Here is a 24,181-nt window from a genome sequence, read left to right on the forward strand (position 1 = left end):
AGATTTTATTTATTTATTCATGAGAGAGACAGAGGCAGAGACACAGGCAGAGGGAGAAGCAGGTCCTCGAGGGGAACCTGATGTGGGACTCGACCTCAGGACCCCAGGTTCATGTCCTGAGCCAAAGGCAGATGCTCCACCACTGAGCCACCCAGGCGTCCCCAAAGGAAACATTTTAAGGAAATACAGGGGGGACCTGATAGCCTGGAGCAGCTGAGAAACACAGTTCCTATGGCTTTAAAGCAGGTGGTGGCGATTATTTAATGAAACAAGTGTGTAAGGACCTAACTCTGACCCAGAAGTAAGAGGAAGGGCCTAGGGCGCGGACCTGAGCGCTTTTAAACTCATTCTCTGGTAGGGAAGGGGATTCCAACCTCCAACCCCACTGGAGTAAGACGCCGGGCCTGCAACGAACTCAAGCCACCGGTGGGGGAGGGCCTGAAGATTTATATGGGGGCGTGGCCTCGGGCAGCTCCCGACGTCCTCTTCCGGGACAAGGTGTGTGCCCCGGAAGCAGTTGTTTGTTGAGCGACTTTGGGCCCGTTTCGGAGATCGCGGGGGTGTTGTCACCATGTTCCTGTCCGCGGTCACCTGTGAGTGGGGCTGGAGGCGGCGGCAGGGCCTTCGGCGAGGGCGAGAGGCAGGCGTCGGGACGGTGCGGGGTCGGGGGCACGCGGCGGCCGGGAAGCTGGCGCTGCGACTCTCCAGGCTTTCTGGACTACAACGTCCGGCATGCCCCGCGGCGCGCCTCCCCTTTGGGGGCGGGTGGTACTTGGAGGAGGGGGTCTGCGGCGCTGGTTCTGGGTCCCGTTGGGGTCCGACGCGGGGACTGTAGAGTCTGAACAGCAGGAGCGGGGCGCTTTTCCCCGTCCTCTGTACGGACATGTTGGTACAATCCCTGCATGTCCGAATTGGGGGAAAAACCTCAGAATTTTTAGTTCACTTGCTTCGAACTCTGAAGATGGGGAAATGGCCTGAGCCGGGCAGTGATTTACCCTAAGTCAGAACAGCTGGGCTCTCGGTAGTTTCCCTCCTCCACCTAATATGACGGTGGTTCCAATTAGCGTCGGCTAACTTGTCAAACCAGTGGCTTGTTCCATTGCAAATATTTTGCACTTTAGGAGAGGAACATACGGAGCAGATCTTAGAAAGATTTGGAAAGTAACCGGTCCACCTGAAAAGAGACTGTGCAAAGCATTATATCCAGAATTGTGTTGGTCTTCTTGGATCTTTGTCTTCCTTCTAGAATCCTAGCGGGAGCTCTACAAGCTAGGGAGTAGTTGAATGGCAAGCCATGGCCTACTTCGTTACTTACATATATGTATTACAGACATTTCTATGAACTTTGCATAAAAAAGCTAATAAATTGATATTTTCTTTTCTCTTTCAACCTTTCCTCTCTGCAAAAAAGTTGCCAAGAGCAAGTCAAAGTAAGTAAGGTTTTTCTTTCTTTCTTTCTTTTTTTTTTTTTACTTGTTTATGTTCAATTTGTTTTTCCAGCCACTGCCAGTACTTCCTTAGGTTTAACTAAGCATTTGGTCTGGATTTTCTGAAAGTTGGTTTGAGGATTATTTACTTGGGGAATTGTTTTGGCTCTATGAATTCTTTCAAAAAATATTTTCCCTTCTGCCCAACGACCTACTTAAGTGAGTGTTTAAATAATTGAAGAAGCTCTTGTTGTCTTGTTCCTAAACAAAACATCAGGGTTCCCATGCTCTCTTTTTGGACTACCACCATATTTCTGTGTCCTCAGAGGGAGGACCCAGGGCCATTTGTCTGGATCCCACCCACTACAGGAATCAGGCTGAACAAGCTGTGATTTGATTGAACTACAGTCAGTTTTAATGAGTTTTGTAATCCTTTGCATTCATGGAATGAGCATTTCAAAAATAGCAAAGATGAAAGATTCCACACTATACCAGAGAGACTATAAATACCAAAGTGGCATCTCAAAATAAATTTTGTAGACAATAACTGAAGTAAGATTTTCTGTGTTAAAAATAGGAAAATTCTTTTCCAGGAAAAAAAAAATTGGAAAATTCTAATGCAGCCTTTGCTTACAACCCAAGACACATCACAGATCATAAAACTAGGTATTTTGGATTAAAGTTAATGAAAAACATGTAAGTTAGTGTTTTCTCCAAGATAGCTTTTATTCATATTGCTTTTCCCACAATCCAGTTATTTATGTTAGGGTTTCCCCCTCCAGGTTCTTTAGGAACCTCCCATGCCTTTGGTTTCTTTAGAGTCACTCCCTGCCTCTAATGTTCTTTGTATCCTTCTTGTGACATCTGTCAAATATGTCTTGCCTTATAGACCTTGTCTACACAACTCACCTTCCTTACTGTACTGTTGGTTCCTGGCGGGGGCAGCTATAGCCTTTTAGAACTTTGCAATTCCTGTAGTGCATTCCACAGAGTAAGCACTTAATAAGTATTTGTTAAATCTTTTTGAATGAATGACTAATTATTGTCTTTCTTAATTAGCAAGTGTATGCCTCTTATGTGTGAGGCACTGTGCTAGACATCGAAAAGGAGACAAAGATGTGTAATGTATTGTAGGTGCTACAAATTCTTTTTGGAGTTAGATGAGAAATAAAATAGCATGGTCTACACAGGGAAGCCAGACACATGAAAAAGTAACAGTACAAGGTATTAAAAGGTCTAGTGAGGCAAAACATGAACTTTATTCTTTGGATGACTATAACTTAAAATATGAAGGGGAACAAGGTTTTGCATGTTAGCAGTGTAAAAGTTCCAATCCCTTTATTTTGTCCCTTTCTGACTACTCCTATTGCACATCCTGGAAGAGAGGGCTCTTTCTTGAGATGGCCATCTTCACAATTTCGTGACTGGTCACCTAGCATTACCAATACTTTTGCAAATTCACCCCTCCTGACTTCTGCTCCTTCCAAGAGGTGGGTGTCTGAGTGTTCCCACAATGTGGTTTGATTTTTGTTGTTTGGTTAGTTGATAACCAAGGCACTCTATAATGAAACAAACCTTGGAAATCTGAGCCATTGAAACTGTGGTTTATGGAAAATGTAGGCTGTCTTAGAACTGAATCTTCTTAGGGCTAAGTGATATTCCCACAACTAATACTACTGTACAGAGTTCTCACAATACGCCATCCTCCTGTGACTGACTTTAGTCTATTTCCTCAGCTTGTAATAGCCTCTTTTTAAATCTTAGAACCATTCTGGTGAAAATGCTGAGCCAAGCTGGAACAGGTTACTCCTTCAACACTAAGAGAAGCCGACTACGGGAGAAACTCACTCTCTTACATTATGACCCAATTGGTAAGATTCAGATAAATTACTCCAAAATAAATTCAGATGCTTTCAAGGTCTGCTGCCCTTTCCAGAATGAAGCTTAACATATCTTGGCAGTTTTGCAGCCCCTTTAATTCTGTAGCATTCAGTTAGCAAGTGAGTTTTGAATGTTTACTGTAGTGCCACTTACTGTCCCAGGTGCTGGGATATACCAGGACACATTCAAGCTTAGTCTCCGCACTCGTGGTACTTATAATCTGGTTTGGAAGGGAGAGAAAGAAAGAAGAAAATGATGTTCTTCTCAGTGCTTTGAGAGACACAAACGGGATGCTGAGATACAGCATAAAGTTGGGAAGAGGCAGATTTCACCTCTATTCTATCCTTTAGATAGGTTTCTTTCTGGGAAGGAAACCAGCCATGTAAAAAGTATAGCTGATACTGTTCTGGAAACAAAGAAAAGAGTATCTTCAGAAAGAAAGGAACTATTCTCCTGGGATCATCTGACAGTGGCAAGCAGTTAGGTCAGTCCAGATTTGAATTTAAGAAGTATGGTATCTGTATATTAGTGCTGGAAGATAAGAAAAGTCCTTTTCCATTTTATACCCTCTGCTAAAATGCAATAATAAATGGTAACTTTAAATGGTCTCAGTAAGGGGCACCTGGGTGACTCATTCGGTTAAGTGTCTGCCTTAGGCTCAGGTCATGATGCCAGGGTCTTGGGATTAAGCCCCACATTGGGCTCCTGGCTTAGTAGAAAGTCTGCTTTGCCTTCTTCTCCCCCTGCCTGTGCTTTCTCTTTCTCTCTCTCAATAAATTTTTTTTAAAGGTCTCAGTAGATAGAAGTATTTGTCCAAAAGAGACAAGTGTTCCCAAGGCCAGATTGCCTGCTTACAAACAAAAGACAGCAGCTGATTGCTATTGGTAGGAGCCCAATTTTGTTTTTGGATTTCATGAGCAGATTTATATAAACTAGCAAACAAATTATTTATTTTAAAACTCCAGGCCATTTGTTTCATTTTTGTGTCCTGGATTCTGAACAGTCTCTTTATAATTGCTTCTTAATAAGAACTGTACTGGAGCTTCTGGGTTGGTGACCGTGTAGTGATTGTGGGAGGGTGACCTGCTGGGAAAGGGCATAGAAGCTTTGTGCCCCTTCCCCATACCTTGCCTCTGTGTGTCACTTTTGTCTGGCTCTTCCTGAGTTACTAATCCCTGGTAGCTGCTATCAAGATTTTTCTTCTTCTTTTTAAATCATGCTGTATTATCTTTAATTAAACATAATTCCAGTCACATCACCTGCAGACCATTTTACCCACTGCTCTGGCTGCCAGTCTCTAGTCTCTCTCTCTCAAGCAGTGGTGAGGCAGATACCCTTTCAATGGGGAAAGGAAATGGTTTGTTGCTTTTGCCAATAACAAAAATGTTGGAGAGCCGGGTGGCAAAGCTCTGGTATTGGTATCTTTCACATGAACTACATCAAAAGAACCAGGGTGTCTGTCTGTTGGTAATCACACCAATTCTTCCCAGGTTAGCACCTCCAGTCACCATACACAGATTACCAGTGTCAAACTTGATGAAATCAGTAATCTTTCCAGTCTCCAAATCAGTCTGAATGGTGTCCTTCACCTTGATGAGCTCAAGATTTCACATGGTGTGAGCATCATGGGTCACCAGTTGAGGGATTCCTTTTGTCCCAACAAAGATCTTTCTCAGTTTGCACAACTTCTATTTGACCTCCTCAGGTGTGATGTGATGAATAGCAAAGCATCCCTTGGGGTCATACATCAGATGGATGTCTTGTCAATGCTGGTGACATCCATAAAACCAGCAGGGTAGGTTATATCGGTTCAGACCTTGCCATCAATCTTAATAAAACGCTGCAAACAGATCTTCTTTACCTAATCTCCTGTTAGGGCATACGTAAGTCTGTTCCTTAGGAAAATGATGAGTGGGAGACATTCTCTGAGGTTGTGGGGACCAGTAGATGGATGAGAAGCAAACACACTGGTCAGTTTATCTAGCATCTAGTGCTTTGGAGCTGCACATGCTTCAGATGCTTCTTGAGACCACGAGCCATGGCTATGCTAGGGCACAAAAAGAGAGCAGAATTGAGTTGAATTGTAAGACACCCAATTGGTGATCAGAATTGAACTGGTATCAGAATCCTATTCCCAAAATTAATCTCTTATATAATGAAAGACAGTTACTTAACCTCATAATCAGCTTTTTCATTAACTAAGACCTCATAGACTCTTACTTCTGGCCGAGATGGAATAATAGGAACGGAATTTCCCTTCCCCCCCTGGAAACAACAAAAGGACAATAAAGGCAATAAAAGACAGTGATCCCTAAAAGAAAGGAAACAAACAAGTGCTTTGAATGATCAAAAAAAAAAAAATGGAAAGGTCTGTCTTACCTATACAAATCTCGTATCTTCAGATGTCATGAACACAAGCACCTGTACTCTCCAGGCAATGTCCATTTTGTAGATGAGAAATCTCTTGTCAAGAATCTTGATTAATCAAGGACACACAGCTAAAATATGTTTAAACAAAGATTTGAACTCAAGACTGTCTGACTCCAAAGCCTGGGCCCTAAACTACTCTATGTAGGGACCTGTTAATGAGAGGTTTCACAGGAGGTTAAACCCAGCAGTGCATGATGTCTGGGCAGGCTCTAAGTGTGAATCCTGGCTAACAGCTACATTTTACATTCATAGCCACCTTCAGAGTCTGTACAGAAGGTCTCACAACCACTATTGAACCGTTCATTATGCTGCATTCATTAATGTCTAAGAAAAATAAAAATATCACCTTCAAAATAAGCCCTGTTGTCAGCTTAAAATTGGATAATTTCCATTCTTCAACAAAAGTAAAATTCCCTGCTGTTTTTATGGTGTTAAAATTTTTGGTCATTCTTTATCATAACATAAAAGAGATTCTAGGTTTGTACCTGATGATTGGGAGTCTGAATTTCAGGGTGATACCTCATATGGTAGAAAAATTACTAGAATGATAGAGTATGTGTCTTAGTCCTTTTGGGTTGCTATAACAAAATACCACAGACTAGGTGGCTTATAAACAACAGAAATTTATTTCTCAGAGTTCTGGGCCTGGGAATTTCCAAGATCAAGGTGCCAGCATGGTTGCTTTCTGGTGAAGGCCCTCTTCCTAGTAGCCTGTGGAAGGGCAAGTAGGCATTGTGGAGGTCTTTTATAATGCGTTACTCCTGTTCATGAAAACGTCCTCATGACCAAAGTACTCCCCAGAGGCCCCCACCTCCTAATACCATCCTGTTTGGGGTTAGGATTTCAACATATGCATTTGGGGTAGGGAGACCACAAGTATTCAGACCACAGCAATATGATACTGAGTTGGTGTGGTATTTTTCTCCCTCTGATTTCTTTAGATCAGCTGATGAAAACTCAGAGTGATGAACTTTAAAGTAATTGTTTTTCTAGCATTAAGCTCCCTTAGAGTTTATTTTTAGGAACTTGTCCACTGTTAACAAATGTTACTTGAATAACCTTTTATATTTTCAGTATGAAAATGTATCAGGATTTTCATACTTAGTGTAGAAGTGTTAGGAGCTTATTATTAGATTGATTTTAAGTTTTGAGATTGGGAAAGAACACAACCATGAGCAGTTCTGATCATAAGTTGAAAGTGGGAGAAACAGATTCATATATAAATTTCAAACAAACTGTTAGAGCTTTTCTGATAAGGGATGGTCTAAACCTTGACCGCACAACTTTGTCTTTTCTGAAGAAGAAAATGTTCTGGGACAGTGGACTGCTTGGCTTTCTGCCCACCTCCTGAATACCCTGCAGGCCAGAATGATGATGTTCGCCTTGGGGCCTGCCCCATTGCCCAAGGTACCAAATAGCTTGGCAGTTCTCCCAGCATATATTATTGCAGTGAGTAAATGGTTAGTTTAAGGGTAATGTTTTATTGGTCTACTTTATAAAGGAAACAGAAGAGTTCCCAATTATTTGAGCATTTCATAGCATACTCTGGCTAGAACCAGTTTGTGTCTTTTCAGACTCCTTTTCCTCATATAAAACTAGATGCTCATTTGCAACGAGGAAGGATTAAAGGCTGAGGCGTAAGCTTATTTAACTTTGCTAAATATATGAAGGCTTGGGATCCCTGGGTGGCGCAGCGGTTTGGCGCCTGCCTTTGGCCCAGGGCGCGATTCTGGAGACCCGGGATCGAATCCCACGTCGGGCTCCCTGTGCATGGAGCCTGCTTCTCCCTCTGCCTCTGTCTCTGCCTCTCTCTCTCTGTATGACTATCATAAATAAATAAAAAAAAATTAAAAAAAATATATGAAGGCTTATCGTAAAGAAAATGAAAACTTGTCAGTTTTGATTCCTTGGATGACTAAACAAGACAATATAGACTTTAATTGAAGCAGAATAGATCTAGGTTAGATGTAAGGAAAGAGTTTGACAGATTCATTCTTCTATGAATTAAGCAGCTAATATTTTGACAGAAAATTATGTTTATGATTATGGATAGCAATGTGTCCTTTCAATTCAACTGTATACCTGACAACAATTCTGTGAGGGAGGTGGAGTTATCCCCCTTATAGGGAAGCAAGCTGAAAGCCGAGCATTTTGAGAAATTTGCCCAAAGACTCATAGCAGATATAAATGTAGAGCCCAGGTTTATTTATTTATTTATTTTAAATTTTTATTTATTTATGATAGTCAAAGAGAGAGAGAGACACAGAGAGAGGCAGAGACACAGGCAGAGGGAGAAGGAGGCTCCATGTACCGGGAGCCCGACGTGGGATTCAATCCCGGGTCTCCAGGATTGTGCCCTGGGCCAAAGGCAGGCGCTAAACCGCTGCGCCGCCCAGGTTTAAACCCAGTTTCAACTCCAGGCTCCTACTTTTTCTATGAAATGGACCTAAGTTAACCTTCCTGTTATTATTTTTGAAATCGGGGAGTGCTATAAGGCATTTTAAGAACAATGAAAACCTTACTGCCCAGCACTAGTCCCTGACCTTTCATCCAGGCAATTAGTACTTTTTTAAAGATTTTATTTTTATTTACTTATTTTATTTTATTTTTTGTAAATATTTTATTTATTTATTCATGAGAGACACAGAGAGAGAGGCAGAGACACAGGCAGAGGGAGAAGCAGGCTCCATGCAGGGAGCCTGACGTGGGACTCGATCCCGGGTCTCCAGGATCTGGCCCTGGGCTGAAGGCAGCACTAAACTGCTGAGCCACCTGGGCTGCCCTTCATTTACTTATTTTAGAGAGCATCTGCACATGTATTAGTGAGGGGAGGGGCAGAGAGGAAAGGGGAGGGAGAGAGAATCTTGAGCAGACTGTGCTGAGCATGGAGCCCAAAGCGGGGCTTGATTTTTTTTTTTTTAAAGATTTTATTTATTTATTCACAATAGACATAGACATAGAGAGGCAGAGATACAGGCAGAGGGAGAAGAAGGCTCCATGCCAGGAGCCCGACGCGGGACTCAATCCCGGGACTCCAGGATCGCCCCCTGGGCCAAAGGCAGGCGCCAAACCACTGAGCCACCCAGGGATCCCACGGGGCTTGATTTCTGACCCTGTGATCATGACCTGAGCTGAAACCAAGAGTTGAACACTCAACTGACTGAACCATCCAGGCACCCCAGGCAATTAGTACTTTTGTTTTGGTTTTGTTTCAGAGAGCTATACTCTGTTATGGTATTTTCAATAATGAGATTTTGGTTATAGTTTTCATTCTATTACCATACTACAGAATCCATATTTGGATATATTAAGGCATCTCTGGAAAGTATAAGGTTTGATGTGTATTTACTCTTCTAGCCAGACTGCCTTTTCTTCCTTGGTCTGCTCAGTTCTTGTTGCTTTTTTCTTTGGAGTCCAGCTCTTGTCTGGTCTTGCTAATCTTCTGCAAGAGTGTTCATTAACTGGGTGAAGACTTTGAGTGCTTTCCATGCTTTGTTCCTTGCTTTTTTTAATTTGGATATTTCACATTGGGTGAGAAATGACTTTGTGGGGTACCAAATGTGCCACTGATTGGCTGGTGAGCCTTCCCTTGGCTTCCTTCCCATTTTCTCTAGGTTTCTCTGGCCTCTGGGATTGAGGAACTGAGTTTGCAAATCTGCTCCATCCCCGTGTCAGAGGAATAGTAAAATAAGAAAAAGGAGAGTACTTGTAGTCTGATAGGTATTTTTATTTAGAAATGGTGATGCTTTTAGTTTTCTGCTACAACTCATTTTTCTCTTACAGTGAAAACAAAAGTCCTCTTTGTGGAACAGAAGAAAATACGCTCCCTCTAAACAATGGATTGAAAATGAATTTGATTTATAAATGAGAAGACTAAGGGCGGGATACTGATTCAGAAATTCTGCAGTGTGTAATAAAAGAAGAGGAAATAGCACGGAATCACTGCCTCCTGTGATTTGAAGGCCATTGTGAAGAAAAACAATGTACTGAAAGAAAGTTCTTCATATTAGGACATATATCATTGCATCACATTTATTTATCTTTCTGGATATTTTTATAGCCCTTAATAAAAAATATTAAAATAGCCTGTGCTATTGTCTCTTAGTGATGTTTTCCCCCACTCTTTGAAATAAAAAACAACTATATTACTAAAGAATAACCATTGTTTCATATAAAAGAAAGTTTCCATAATGAAACTTGTGCAAGACTTTCCAGTCTGCTCCTCTTTGTACTTCATAGGAAAGGCAGAGTCACTCTCCAGAGTGATCTTGAAAAAACTCTTGTGTGATATAACAGGGTAATGCTGAACAGGAATAAGAAGTGGGCCAGCGTTGTAACACAAAAGAAACCATGAGAACTTTTGTTGTGTGCTTATATAATTAGGAAAAATGCCATTGGTCCAATTCTCAAACTTAGGTCACTAAAGCAGTATCTAGGAGTTTCTAGGAATGCTTTGGACTCCCTTTATCTTCTAATTTCCTTTTTTTTTTTTTTTTTTTTTTTAAAGAACTATAGTATTTCCATAGAGACACAGCTAGGACTTCTGCAGCATGGTACCACACAGCTAACCAACATGGAAATTCCACTGATAATCCCTAATGTTCACGTAAAGTAAGACTGCCCTACCCAGATCCATATACTTTCTCAAGCTATTGTTTACTACAGATTTTCAGAATTATTCAGTTTTCTTCTTTTAAAGATTTTTTTATTCATGAGACGGAGAGGCAGAGACCTAGGCAGAGGGAGAAGCAGGCTCCATACAGGGAGCCTGATGTGGGACTCAATCCGGGACTCCAGGATCACACCCTGAGCTGAAGGCAGGCGCTTACTGCTGAGCCACCCAGGCATCCCAATTTTCTTCTGATCACATTTCTGATTGAATATAAGAAGGATCAGCTTCTGTTTTGAGTTGTGCTGGTTCATATCCTACACCATTTAAAGCATTTATGTAGAAGACTGATGGTGTGCTCACCATGACCCCAAGCATGAGGAAACCAGTGTTCCCTCCCTGTGGCCCACCCTGTCTATGGAGGATACGTAAGAATGGCTTTGCCTTTCTGAAGTTGGAATTAGATGTAGACAGTTGTTGACTTTCAGGGGGCTTGTGGTATTATAGTCCATTAGCTATTTTCTGGCATCTTTTGTTAAAACTCTGCCTCAAAGTAATAATAGGTGAGATCTTCGCTTTTTTTTTTTTTGGTTGAAACTATATATATGATACTGGGTTACAAGAAAAATTGTTCACCTGATCCTGGGCAAGCCTGACACAAAGGGTCTGTGACACACAGGAATCACCATTAAAAACAAAGCAAAACAACAGCTTAAAATCTGGCTTAACAAATGATTCGTCCCTTCAGCACATGAGCTTAATGTGGCCCACAGGTGGTGTTTACGTTTTTAAAAAAATCAATTGCTGATACAAACATTGATAAAATTTCAATGAACATCCAAGCTTCTGGCTTCCCTGGCAAAACAAGCTTTGGCAACACTAAGGCTGAGTATCAGCTGTCCCTCTTAGGGACTGCTTGAACAGTCCATGTGCCCCCTTTATTTAACATTCTCTGCTCCGACTCTAGATATTGTTATCCACAACCCTTGATCTATGGTGGACACACAGTGTTCATAATCTGTTGGCTAGTGAGTTTGCTGGTTCCTGCTGGTGCTAATGTTTGTATAGTTCCCGGGCATGGGATCTTAATTTTGGTTGGCTCTTGCAAATACATAAAAAGCAAAGAAATCATCATTATAAAAGAATAAGTGAAAGCTGGAGGATGACTTCATAAATCAACATATTTGCAAATAAAGGAGAAGAGGGTATTTTATAGTAAGCTGCTGGCTAAGAGGAGCCACCTCCCTCCCCCAAGTACATTTTATTTCCAGGTATGTTTATTTTAGGGTTAGTAGTAATCAAAACAGATCAAGTGGCAGGTCTTTTTTGTATGGATAAGATGACTGTGTTCCTGCAGCCTGGACGCTGACTGCAGCGATGAAATTGGATCTCTTGAGCATTTCTTCCAAGGACAGATGTGGGTAGTAAGCCAGGTAGAAGGCCAAAGCCCCCACGAAACTGTCACCAGCACCCTGAAATTAAAAGCATAGTTGTGGAGATAAGCATTAGTCACCTGGTGTCCAGATTGTATTTTAGAACTATTCAAGTACACTTCTTATTTTAAAAGATTTACATAAAAGGTAAAAGGTAGTACACAGGTTCCATATACCCCACATCCAGGTAATGTCTAGTAACCCCTGGTAATGTGCTACATGTGTCATAATGGTGAAATAGTATTGATATTAGTTGAACTCCATACTTAATTAATTTGGATTTCACTAGTTTTGCTTAATGTCCTTTTTTTTGTCCCAAGATCTCCTCCAGGATACCCTATTACATTAAGTTGTCATGGCTCCTTAGACTCCTATAGGCTGTGAAGTTTCTTGGACATTCTTTGTTTTTTTAAGATTTTGTTTATTCATGACACACACACACACACACACACACACACACACACACACACAGAGGCAGAGACACAGGCAGAGGGAGAAGCAGGTTCCATGCAGGGAGCCCAACCTGGGACTCAATCCCCAGTCTCCAGGATCAGGCCCTGGGCTGAAGATGGGGCGCTAAGCTGCTGAGCCACCCGGGCTGCCCACATTCTTTTTGATGACCTTGATAGTTTTGAGGATGGGTCAGATATTTTGTAGAATGTGCCTCAGTTGGGATGTTTCTCTCATAGTTAGAGTGTGGTTACGGTTTTTGGGAGGAAGACCACAGAGGTGAAGCGTCATTCTCTCATCACATATATCAAGAGTACATACTGTCATGGGGACTTGCCACTGATAATATTAATCTTGATTACTTGGCTAAGGCAGTCTTTGCCAGCTTTCTCCACTGTAAAGTTACTTTCCTCTCTCTTTACAAGAGAAGTAAGTCATTAAGTGTAGTCCACACTTAAGGGGAAGAGCAGAGTATTATTTGGAATTCTCTATGGGAAATTTGCCTCCCCATTTATTCAGCCACCTAATTATATCTGAATGAACTCATGGGTCTTTTTTTTTTTTTTTTTTTAAAGATTTTAGGAATCCCTGGGTGGCGTAGCGGTTTGGCGCCTGCTTTTGGCCCAGGGCGTGATCCTGGAGACCCGGGATCGAATCCCACATCGGGCTCCCGGTGCATGGAGCCTGCTTCTCCCTCTGCCTGTGTCTCTGCCTCTCTCTCTCTCTCTCTCTGTGTGACTATCATAAATAAATAAATTAAAAAAAAAATAAACCCAATACTTTAAAAAAAAAAGATTTTATTTATTCATGAGAGACAGAGAGAGAGAGACAGAGAGAGGCAGAGACATAGGCAGAGAGAGAAGCAGGCTCCATGCAGGAAGCCTGATGTGGGACTTGATCCCGGGACCCCAGGATCATGCCCTGTGCCAAAAGCAGGCACTAAACCGCTGGGCCACCCAGGGATTCCCCTCATGGGTCTTTAAAATTTTTTTTTTAATTTATTTTTTGGGCTATAATCCAGTACTACATTATTTCATTGCTCAAATGTTCCAGCTTTGGCCATGGGGAGCTCTTTCAGTTGGCTCCTCTGTCCCTTTGATATACCCCCATTGTTTTGTTTCTTGAGTGTTTTACTTTCTGATATTTTAAGATACTCCAGGCTCATCTTTTATTAGTCCCTGCTTTAGCCCTAGATTTAGCCATTTCTCCATTAAAATGGATGCAGAACAGGGTGAGAGCTATTCAGATACCATTTTCAAACTAAATACAGGGAAAAAACAATTGCTTTCCCTTTTCTCTGAAGTTCCAAAGGTCTGAGTTGGTAAAATATATATATATGGGCCCATAGAAATAGAAAACACTAAAGAAAGTCTGTTACTTCTGCCTCAGGCAGGGTAATACCTAGTTATGTGTTCATCTAACAGATATATTTAAATTAATTTAAATATGATTATACAAACTCACTTGAAAAATCATTCTGATATTTAATAGCTTTCAGGGTCATTTTCCAGTTTTTCCCAGTTTGTTGTTCCTTATACCCAAGGGTTTTCTTTTTTTTTTAAATTTTTATTTATTTATGATAGTCACAGAGAGAGAGAGAGAGAGGCAGAGACACAGGCAGAGGGAGAAGCAGGCTCCATGCACCAGGAGCCCGACGTGGGATTCGATCCCGGGTCTCCAGGATCGTGCCCTGGGCCAAAGGCAGACGCGGAACCGCTGCGCCACCCAGGGATCCCCTACTCAAGGGTTTTCATAACAAATCTTGAGGTTATACTTCAGACTTCAGTGAAGAGCCTTGGCACACAAGATTGTTCCAGTTGCAACTAAAGTATTTAATGAGCTATATGCCCAGGACAGCGATGGGTGCTGGTAAAGGGGTGGATTCCCTTTAACCCATTGTGGATTAAATGCTAAGTAGTATGGCAGAGTTTATAAGTGCTGTTGGATTTTTTTTTAAGATTTTACTTATTTATTCATGAGAGACAGAGAGAGAGAGGCAGAGACAAAGGCAGAGGGAGAAGCAGGCTCCCTGAGGGGAGCCCGAAGTGGGACTCGATCCCTGGGACGCTGGGATCATGACCTGAGCCAAAGGCAGACGCTCAACCACTGAGCCACCCAGGCATTCCTATGCTGTTGGATTCTAAGAAAGAGTTTGAAGACAGCCTCCCTGAAGAAGGGAGTTCTTATAGACAAGACAGATTTATAGAGAAGGCAGGCCTCAAGGAACAAAGACACATGAGGAGGAAGGAAAAGAATGAGCTCATGAGACAGTGAATGGCTTTAAGGAGAATGACATTTCCCCTTGTTTACACAGATAAAGCAGTCAGTATTAAACTTGCCAAGGAGTCATAGTAACCCAGGTGTGAATTCAACACTTTCCTTCCTCCCATAAATGTTTTTTGAGTGCCCAAAATGTGTCAGGTGCCACACTAGATGCTTTGCAATTGTTTGTATCAGTCTTTCCTGACGGAAACAATGGAGTAAGAGAGACAGGGCTCTTGCCCTCCCTCAATACAATGTTTACAAAACTCACACTCCCGCAAGTGGGGGTGGGGAGGGGAGAGGGACAGACTCCCCACTGAGCTGGGGGCCCAGTGTAGGGCTTGACCCCAGGACCCTGCAGTCATGACCTCAGCAGAAGGCAGACGCTTAACTGAGCTACCTAGGTGCCCCAATATTTGGTTTTCTTTTTCTTTTTTTTAAAGATTTATTTATTTATTTATTCATGATAGATAGATAGATAGATAGATAGAGAGATAGATAGAGAGATAGATAGAGAGATAGATAGAGAGGCAGAGACACAGGAGGAGGGAGAAGCAGGCTCCATGCTGGGAGCCGGACGTGGGACTCAATCCCGGGACTCCAGGATCGCGCCCTGGGCCAAAGGCAGGCGCTAAATCCCTGAGCCACCCAGGGATCCCCCAATATTTGGTTTTCTTATTTACAAGGCAAGGGGACAGTATTTTTTTCTTTTATGTATCTTTTATATTATTGCTTAAGGTTATTGTTATGAGCTGATAATATTTTTCAAAAAAATTTAAGAGAATAAACATACTTCATGAATAGGTAAGTCATATTTATGTAACTCTTTCACCTTTAACTTGTAGCCTGACCAGTGCAAAGGCACAGGGCTGAGGGGAAACATTTTAGCATCACTGACAGAAATCAGTTTTATATACTCCTGTTGGCTAGTGGAGTTATTTAGCTGCAGACAAGGTCTTTAAGAATGTATAAAAAGCATTGTACTTCTGTCTGAAAAGACTACTGAAATAATTTAAATTGCTTCTCATTATAGCCAAAGCCAGGGAAACAGTGTTTGATAGAACTGTGTGTGTTGGAAGCATTTAGGCAATGGTGATTTTCACAACTTGATTTCCTTTCATTCTTAGTGCTACACACTGTGTTGATAGAAACTACTTTATTAAAAATAGTCTCTCCACATAAAAAACCTCTAAGTTAGGGATGTCTGGGTGACTCAGCGGTTGAGCACCTGCCTTCGGCCCAGAGTATGACCCTGGAGTCCTGGAATCGAGTCCCACATCGGGCTCCCTGCATGGAGCCTACTTCTCCCTCTGCTTATGTTTCTGCCTCTCTCTGTCTCTGTCTCTAATGAATAAATAAATAAAATCTTAAAAAAGCCCCTCTAAACTAGATAGCTTCATTGATAATTCTAGCAAACATTTAAGTAAGAAAAAATACTAATTCTACCCAAATTCTTTCTGAAAGTAGAAGAGCCAAGGAAACTTTCCAAATAAATTTGTAGGGCTAGCATTAGTGTGATACAAAACCCAGGTAATGATAATTCAAGAAAAAAAAAAAAAAAAGACAAAGCAAATCAAAACTTCTCATGAACTTAGATGTAAAAACCTTAAAAAAATTTTAGTAAACTCGTGTGTGTGTGTGTATGTGTGTATCTCATGAACAATAGGGCTTATCCCAGGAATGCAAGATTAGTTTAACATTAAAACTAATTACATTTAAAACTAACATTAAAAAATCAGTGTACGGGCAGCCTGGGTGGCTCAGCGGTTTAGTGCGGCCTTCAGCCCAGGGCGTGATCTTGGAGACCCGGGATCGAGTCCCACGTCGGGCTCCCTGCATGGAGCCTGCTTCTGCCTCTGCCTGTGTCTCTGCCTCTCTCTCTCTGTGTCTCTCATGAATAAATAAATAAAGTCTTAAAAAAAAAAATCAGTGTAGTTTTACTATATTAAAAAGTTAAGAAAATTTTAGTAGAAACAGAAAAAGCACTTGACAAAATTCTATACCCATTAATGATAAGAATTCAGCAAAACTGGAATAGGAGGTATAACTTGATCTTCTTGATAAAGGGAATTTATGAAAAATCCAGTGAACTCATGATTAATGAAAAAGATTGAATGATTTTCTCCTGATATTGGAAATAGATCAAGGATGCCTGTACTCACTACTTCTATTTGACATCATACTAGATTGTAGCCAGTGCAATAAGATAAAAAAAAAAAAGGAAAGAAAATAAGATAAAAAGAAAAGGAAGAAGTAAATCTCTTTCTTAGCAGATGGCATAATCACCTATGTAGAAAATCATAAGAAATCCAGCAAAAAAGCTACTAGAAATAGTAGATTTAGCAAGGTCACAGGACACAAGGTCAATATAAAAAAAACAATTGTATTTCTATACAGTAGCAGTGAACAATAAGAAGTTTAAGTAATCAAAACATAACCACATTAGCATAAAAATATTAAGTAGGTTTAAATGAAATCTGTGCAATATAAATGAATATGTGCAAGATTTATACATTCTTACTATGGAAAGTAAAAGAGATTTAAAAAATTCAAATAAATGGTGAGATAAACTATGTTCATGAATTTGGAAAGCCCAGTATTGGTAATGCATCAATTCTTCCTAAACTGATGTATAGTATAGATTCAGAGTAATTCCAATAAAAATCCCAGTTAGCAGTTTTTAGAAGTTGTTAAACTGATCTCTAAAATTTATATGGAAATACAAAGGACCTAGAATAGATAAAACAATTTTGAAAAGAACAAAGCTAGAGGATGTAAACTGATTTCAAGACTTACCATAAGATATAGTAAGCAGACAGTGAGATAGTCATATAAAGACAGACATTGTAGATCATTTGAACAGAAAAGAGTCTGTTAAACAGACCAGCAACTTATTTTTAACAAGGTAATTCAGTGGAGGAAAGGATAGCTTTTTCAACAAGGCAATTTAGTGGAGGAAAGGATAGTGCTGGAAGAAATGGATATCCATATAGAAAAACATGAAACTTCACATAATACACAAAAATTAATTCTAAATGGGCATAGACTCAAATATAAGGGTTAAAACAACAACAACAACAAAAATCTAGGAGAAAACCCCCATATATCTGATAAAGCATTCTTATATTTTAATAGTACAATCCAAAAAGACAAAAATCCCAGTAAAAATGGGCAAAAGTATTGAACAGAGATCTCATCAAAGAAGATACATGGATGGCAAATAAGTATATAAAAAGATGCTTAACATCATTGAACACTAGGGAAGTGCAGATTAAAAACACAATGAGATAATACTGCTTACCCGTTAGAAAGGTTAAATAAAAAAAAAACTAAAAATACTGACTTTTGTTCCAGTGGAACAACTAGAACTCTTATCTGTGGGAATACAAAATGATACAGACACTTTGGAAAAGAGTTTGGCAGTTTCTTACATTATTCAGCATAAACTTATATAGCTGAGCAGTTCTACTCTTAGGTGTCTATGTAAGAGGAATGAAAACATATAGCACACAAACATTTATATGTGAATGGTTATATCAACTTTATAATCATTCCAAGTGGGAAACAATCCAGATGTCCTTGAATGGATAAGTGGGTAAAAAAAAACTGTGGTGGCTTAGCAGTTTAGTGCCGCCTTCAGCCCAGGGCATGATACTGGAGACCTGGGATCGAGTCCCACATCGGGCTCCCTGCATGGAGCCTGCTTCTCCCTCTGCTTCTTTTTTTTTTTTTTTTTTTTAATTTTTTTATTTATTTACTTATGATAGTCACAGAGAGAGAGAGAGAGAGGCAGAGACACAGGCAGAGGGAGAAGCAGGCTCCATGCATCGGGAGCCTGATATGGGATTCGATCCCGGGTCTCCAGGATCGCGCCCTGGGCCAAAGGCAGGCGCCAAACCGCTGCGCCACCCAGGGATCCCTCTGCCTGTGCTTCTGCCTCTCACTCTCTCTCTGTGTCTCTCATGAATAAATAAATAAAATCTTTAAAAAAAACCCCCAAAACCTGTGGTACATCCGTATGGTGGAATACAACTTAGCAACAAAAAGGGAAAGACTGCTAATACAACATGGATAAATCTCAAAAGCATTATCCTAAGTGAAAGAAGTCAAACACAAAACACTACATATTATATGACTTCATTTACATGAAATTCTGGAAAAGGCAGAAGTAGATGACCAAAAAACAGGCCAGAGGGTAGAGAATATCAGCTCCACAAGGTCTATGCAGGGAACTTTCTGGAGTGATTCAAAGTTCTAGAATTATGATTGGTAGTTCAATGCCTCTACATTTGTCAAAACTCATTGAATCATACACTTAAAATGGGTGAAATCTTATGTATGAAAATGACATTTCAATAAAACTGATTTTTTTAAAAGGCAGGGTTGAGGGGTGGAGGGCACTGAGTCATACAGGAGTGTAATATAAGGTTTGAAAACTTTGACAATATCTAATATGATATCTAATAGATAATCGATAATATGATATCTAATAGATAATAGATATCTAATAGATAATAGATATCTAATATCTAAGTACCCTCACCTTATTGCTGATTAAAGTGCATGGTTAAGATAATTTTTGAGACTTAATTGTGGGCCAGTGTTAATTGTCATGATTGGCATATTAGAACCTACTGGGCCTTATACTGTGGGCCCTAATTCCACCTCTGTTCTTCACTACAAATGTTTCTCTCCTTGTGCTGTGGCTTTGTAGTCAGATTTGTATTGAATCTCGGCTTTGCCACTTACTAGCTCTGCGACGTTGGGAAACTACTACAAATTCTCTCTGACTTAGTTTTCTCATAAATAATGAGGCTATTAATATCTCATAGGAATCTTGTGACTCTGTCATTCCTTACTTCTCAGTTTTCTTACCCAAATTCAGTTCACCAAACTCATGTTGTTACTTTAGCTTAGCCTTTCCACCTTACTCTCCTGACCTCTTTGCTCTTCTGCATATTCGTTCCATCTCCCTGCCCTTTGTCCACCCCACTCGGTTCTGTCATGCCCCCCTTTTTCTGTCCACTCATGAAGTATGATTATGCCACTCTTCTTTCCCTTCTCATGTCTTCCTGCAAAACCCCTTTCTTTCCTTTCTTTCGAAGGGCCTGCTCCCTTGTGTCTTCTCGTGACATCCCATTTTGCCACAGCTACTTAAAAACACTTTTTTTTTTTAAAGATTTTATTTATTTATTCATAGAGACACACACACACACAGAGGCAGAGACACAGGCAGAGGGAGAAGCAGGCACCATGCGGGGAGTCCGATGTGGGACTCCATCCCGGGTCTCCAGGATCACACCCTGGGCTGCAGGCGGCGCTAAACCGCTGTGCCACCGGGGCTGCCCTACTTAAAAACACTTTGATTATCTATGTGTTCAACCAAAAATCCCCATAAAAAGTTCTGTTTTCTATTTCCTGTTTGCCTTTGTAAATAGTGGGGTGTAGATGAAAAGTTCAGGTCCATATCAAAAAAGAAATATGCTTGCAATGAGGCTGACCCATCCACAAATGCAGAAGTGATTTATTTATTTCTATTTATTTTAAAGATTTTATTTATTTATTCATGAGAGACACACACACACACAGAGGCAGAGACACAGGCAGAAGGAGAAGCAGGCTCCATGCAGGGAGCCCGACGTGGGACTCGATCCCAGGTCTCCAGGATCAGGCCCTGGGCTGAAGGCGGCGCTAAACTGCTGAGCCACCCGGGCTGCCCGCAGAAGTGATTTATAGAAGGAATAGATAATAGGTAATCTGTTAACACAATCATTTGAAAATTTATTAAGAATTCATGAGTCTGGGGTGTCTGAGTGGTACAGTTTGTTAAGCTTCTAATTCTTGGTTTCATCTCAGGTCATGATCTTGAGGTGGTGGGATCAAGCCCTGAGTCGGGCTCCGTGCTCAGTGTGGAGTCTGCTTGGGACTCTCTCTCTTTCTCTATCCCTCCCCCTACTCTGGAATAAATAAAATAAATCTAAAAAAAAAAAAAGAATCCATGAGTCTATACTGATTTTAAATAGATAAATGAAAAAATAAATAATGTAGAAGGGAAAACTCTTCCTTAAAGTAGAATGCCAATTAGTAAATACAGAAGTTTGATGGTGATTTTTCAGCCATCATAGTAATAACTGATTCAGGGAAGAATCATCAATGGATGCTTTTAAAACTGCTGGATAAAGGTTTGATGAGGACACAATATTTGCAAGTCTGAAAGTATCTCCATACAGATTGCCTATTCATAACAGATAACTGTCTAGTAAAGAGCCCTGGGAGACAGCACCTTGACCTAGTGAGCAACCTACCAATAATGAGACAAACTGCTGTCACAGGTGCTCCCCGATATGGGGCTTTGATGAGGACATAATGTCACTTGTGTAGTATTCCTGCCTAAAGCGAGTTCTCTAATTCAGATCATGGGGAAGCCCTCGACAAACCTAAATGGTGAAAAATTCCACAAAACAATGAGCTTGTGCTTTTCAAAAAAAATATCAATATCAGGAAAGACAAGGTTGAGGACCTGTTTCATAGTAAAGGAGCCCAAAAGACCATGACAGTTAAATGCCATACATACTCTTGGACTGCCTCCTGGACCAAAAAAAGTTATAAAAAAACACTTTGAAAAAAAAAAACACTTTGAGACATTATCGGACTAGGCATATAAGATTATTTCAGTGTTAGGTTGTAGTTTTGTTATGTCCTCGTTCTCAGGAGTTCTATACTGCAGTAGTAAGAGGTGAAGAGTCATGATGTCTGCAAATTGTTCTCAATGGGTTCATCCAAAAAGAAGTATATTTAAGTGCTCTGAGAGGCAGCAATAAAATCACTGGTGAAACTCCGCAGCGTATATAACTACAACTTGTCTGTAAGCTTTACTTAGGTAAGCAAACGTTTTAATGTTTTTAATAAAAGAAATTTTACTAAAGACATTTTAAAAATCAACATCACCCTTTGTGAATTTACAAATGAGCCGATTTCAGCCTCTGAATAATTTTCCTTTTTCTTAATTTAGTTAAGACATCGACTCCAGGTCAGGGTGAATTGAATTGAGAGATGCTCCTCCCTGCATTGAGAATACCCATCTCATCCAGGCGGTTTCCCTTGCAGTGAAGGACTAGGCAGTGACATCCATCTGAAAGTCAAGGGGACTGGGAGGAACTTTCTGGCCATGACAGTGACTGCAGAGGACCTGCGGTCCGGGATGTTAGGGGTAGCACTGTGATGACAGCGTCCAGTGCCTCATGCCAGTCCCACAACTGGTCTGCTGTTTTCCACCAAGAATCTCGACTGAGGTGACACCAATATGATGAAGTCTTAGGAGAGGTCAGAAATCGTGTCTAGTTCTTTCCTTGACTCCTCAGAGTTTAACAGTATGTGCTCAAATACAACATACGCTCATATACGGTATATGCTCAATGACTGCCAATGGGCCGGTTCTCAGCTGCCCTGGTCTCCACCTTCTCACCAGAAGGGAGGCGGCAGGCAGGGTGGTGGTGGGTTTTGCATGTTCTTTACAAAGAGGGCAGCAGTGGGGCCTCTGAGTCCCAAAACACAAAGAAGTAGGAAAGCTCTTGGAGGACAAGAGCCATCAACTCCATACAGACATGCAGCAAATACCACCTTGAAAATCACCTTATATCCAAAGATGGACAAGCCCTTTGAAATTTAAGCATGAAAAGGGTGGAAAACTAAGTACTCCTTAACCTTCACAGAGGTGTGGAAGGGTGAGGAAGAAGTGAACTTTCACCATTTGCTTTGCATCAGGAAGCAGCAAAGCTGGGTACTTAATATACACACACAGGACATTTCATCTTTACAACAGCCCCCTGCCCCCTGCAACCCTGCGGGGGCCTGATTCCTAGAAACGTGAAATCATTCTGTCCCAGGTCACGCAGCTAGTGAGTGGCAGGGTTGCTGTTTGCATCCAGACCCAGCTGACTCTGTGTTCTGTTCACATTACACCACAGGGAGACTGTGGGAGGCAGGGAGAGGGGAGGGAGGGAAGGAAATTACGAAGTCAAAAGAAGCTCTCTCCCTTCTATCTCCTATTGCACTGCCCTTCCCTTAGGACACCATGCTGGCGACTGTTTTGTGTGCAGGCCTCCAGTCTGGGACAATCTGAAGACTCTTTGAGGGCAGAGGCCACAGTGCTGTCCCTCTGTCCCTCCCACTGCCTCACCCAGTGCTTTGGGTTGACCTGACCTGTTGGACCTAATTTTGTTGTGTTCTTTTCCAAGGTGGCCAGATGACTCGCTGAACTACATGTGACTTTCTTTTGTGTCAGTGAAAATGGAGGTTAGATTGCCACAGCCCAGAGTTACTTGAGATTCATTCTCATTGTTGAATCTATTTATATCACAAGGCTTTCAAGTGCCAATAAATTCCTCGGCTGTTGATTCACATCTTCAGTATAACTATTTTTATACATTGGTATGATTTTTTTTTTAATGGAAAGTGCTTTAAAAGTGGAAGCTGCATTGTATCACTTTGATTTTCCTGTAAGTAAAGTACTTTCCAATCAATCATTCTTGGAATAATGGAACGATTCTCATTGATACAACATGATGGTTTTAACCTTTTACTGAAAATTATTTCTGTGCCAGAAGGGGTGATGGCATAATTCATCTTTCTTCCATAAAAATACCCAGGTGGCTACTATTCATTGCCTTTTGCACAGTGGTTTCCTCTTAAGGAAGAGCTGCTCTTACAGGATGGACAGGCCTTCTGAAATTCCTATTCTCCTGAAGGCCTTCCCACTCCTGGCTTTGGAGGAGTCCTGGTCTGTGGCATCCATGGGGGCAGGTGGATTATCAGTGGAGTGAAAGAACAGCAGAACATGCCCTCTGGCCTACCCGAGCCTTCCAGTGGGGTGAGCAGGTGCAGAGGCCCAGGCGGTCTGCAGGCATGGTGGGGTAGGGAGCATCACACTCATGAGCAGCTAGGGAGAGGTCTCCATTGGGAAAATCTGAGAAGTGGGGGTTCCTGAGGGCAGCTCCGCAGAGTTGGGGTGTGGGGCGGAGGTGGGCAGCCTCTGCCCCTAGTACCTGGGGCACTGTTGCTCGGGAGGTGGCCACTCATTTGGACCAATCTCTGTCGACTGTCCCACTGCCCCGTGCCCTCCTGGAGCCCCTGACTATGACCATAAGTCTGCTCCCTCACTTCCCAGCTCACTTCCAGTCTCTCAGGGCTCTGTTCTCCTGACAAGAAATGGGAGCACACTGATAAACCTCACGGAGCTGGCAAGAGATGCCTGAAGAGGGCCGATGGTGCCATCCCAGCAGAGCACACCCACGTGTTGATCCAAGTCCAAGTGGTCTATGTTAGCTCTTTTGTCTGAGGTTCTGCTCAATCATGCTCTTGGCCAAGTGCCGTGCATATTATGGCCTTTATTTCACAAGAGCCTGTGCAGAGGTAGGCGCAGTTGGGGCCGCAGTGAGTGGTTCTGCAAGGTGGCACTGCACCAGGGTGCCCAGGTTGGGGGCGGGGACTGTGGTCCACAGGCCATGCTTGGCTCCTCACGCCATCTGCCTGGCCAAAGGGGCACCTGCTTCAGGTTTGCACAAGTGCCACAGAGGTTGGCAGCAACACTGAGGGGGTCCTGATTTTAAGACTGAGGACACTGGTATTCGAGGAGGTTAAATAACTAGCCCAAAGGAAAAATCAAGGTGGGAAAGGGCAGTCAGGAGTTG

At 41.6% G+C, this 24,181-nt stretch overlaps 2 protein-coding genes and 1 pseudogene across 8 annotated transcripts in view; 1 reads left to right on the top strand and 2 right to left on the bottom strand.

Moving 5' to 3' along the window:
- The first annotated feature begins 520 nt into the window (after positions 1-520).
- MRPL33 (mitochondrial ribosomal protein L33) lies at positions 521-9,823 on the top strand. The gene is given in 4 exon segments (NM_001287068.1): positions 521-593; positions 1,412-1,430; positions 3,192-3,298; positions 9,522-9,823. Coding segments are annotated over 4 exon segments (198 nt in total). The 5' UTR covers positions 521-571; the 3' UTR covers positions 9,572-9,823.
- On the bottom strand, positions 1,914-7,442 carry LOC102153488 (annotated as a pseudogene).
- A 390-nt stretch (positions 9,824-10,213) lies between the features above and the next one.
- The window catches only part of RBKS (ribokinase), a 92,851-nt gene continuing 78,883 nt past the window's right edge, over positions 10,214-24,181 (bottom strand). For all 7 annotated transcript variants that reach the window (XM_038561139.1, XM_038561141.1, XM_038561143.1 and 4 more), the window contains one exon: positions 10,214-11,819. In XM_038561139.1, coding sequence (XP_038417067.1) covers positions 11,646-11,819 — 174 coding nt within the window. In that variant the 3' untranslated portion in view covers positions 10,214-11,645. The remainder of the gene's footprint in view (positions 11,820-24,181) is intronic.

Source organism: Canis lupus, chromosome 17, assembly GCF_011100685.1.
Source record: "Canis lupus familiaris isolate Mischka breed German Shepherd chromosome 17, alternate assembly UU_Cfam_GSD_1.0, whole genome shotgun sequence".
NCBI lineage: Eukaryota > Metazoa > Chordata > Mammalia > Carnivora > Canidae > Canis > Canis lupus.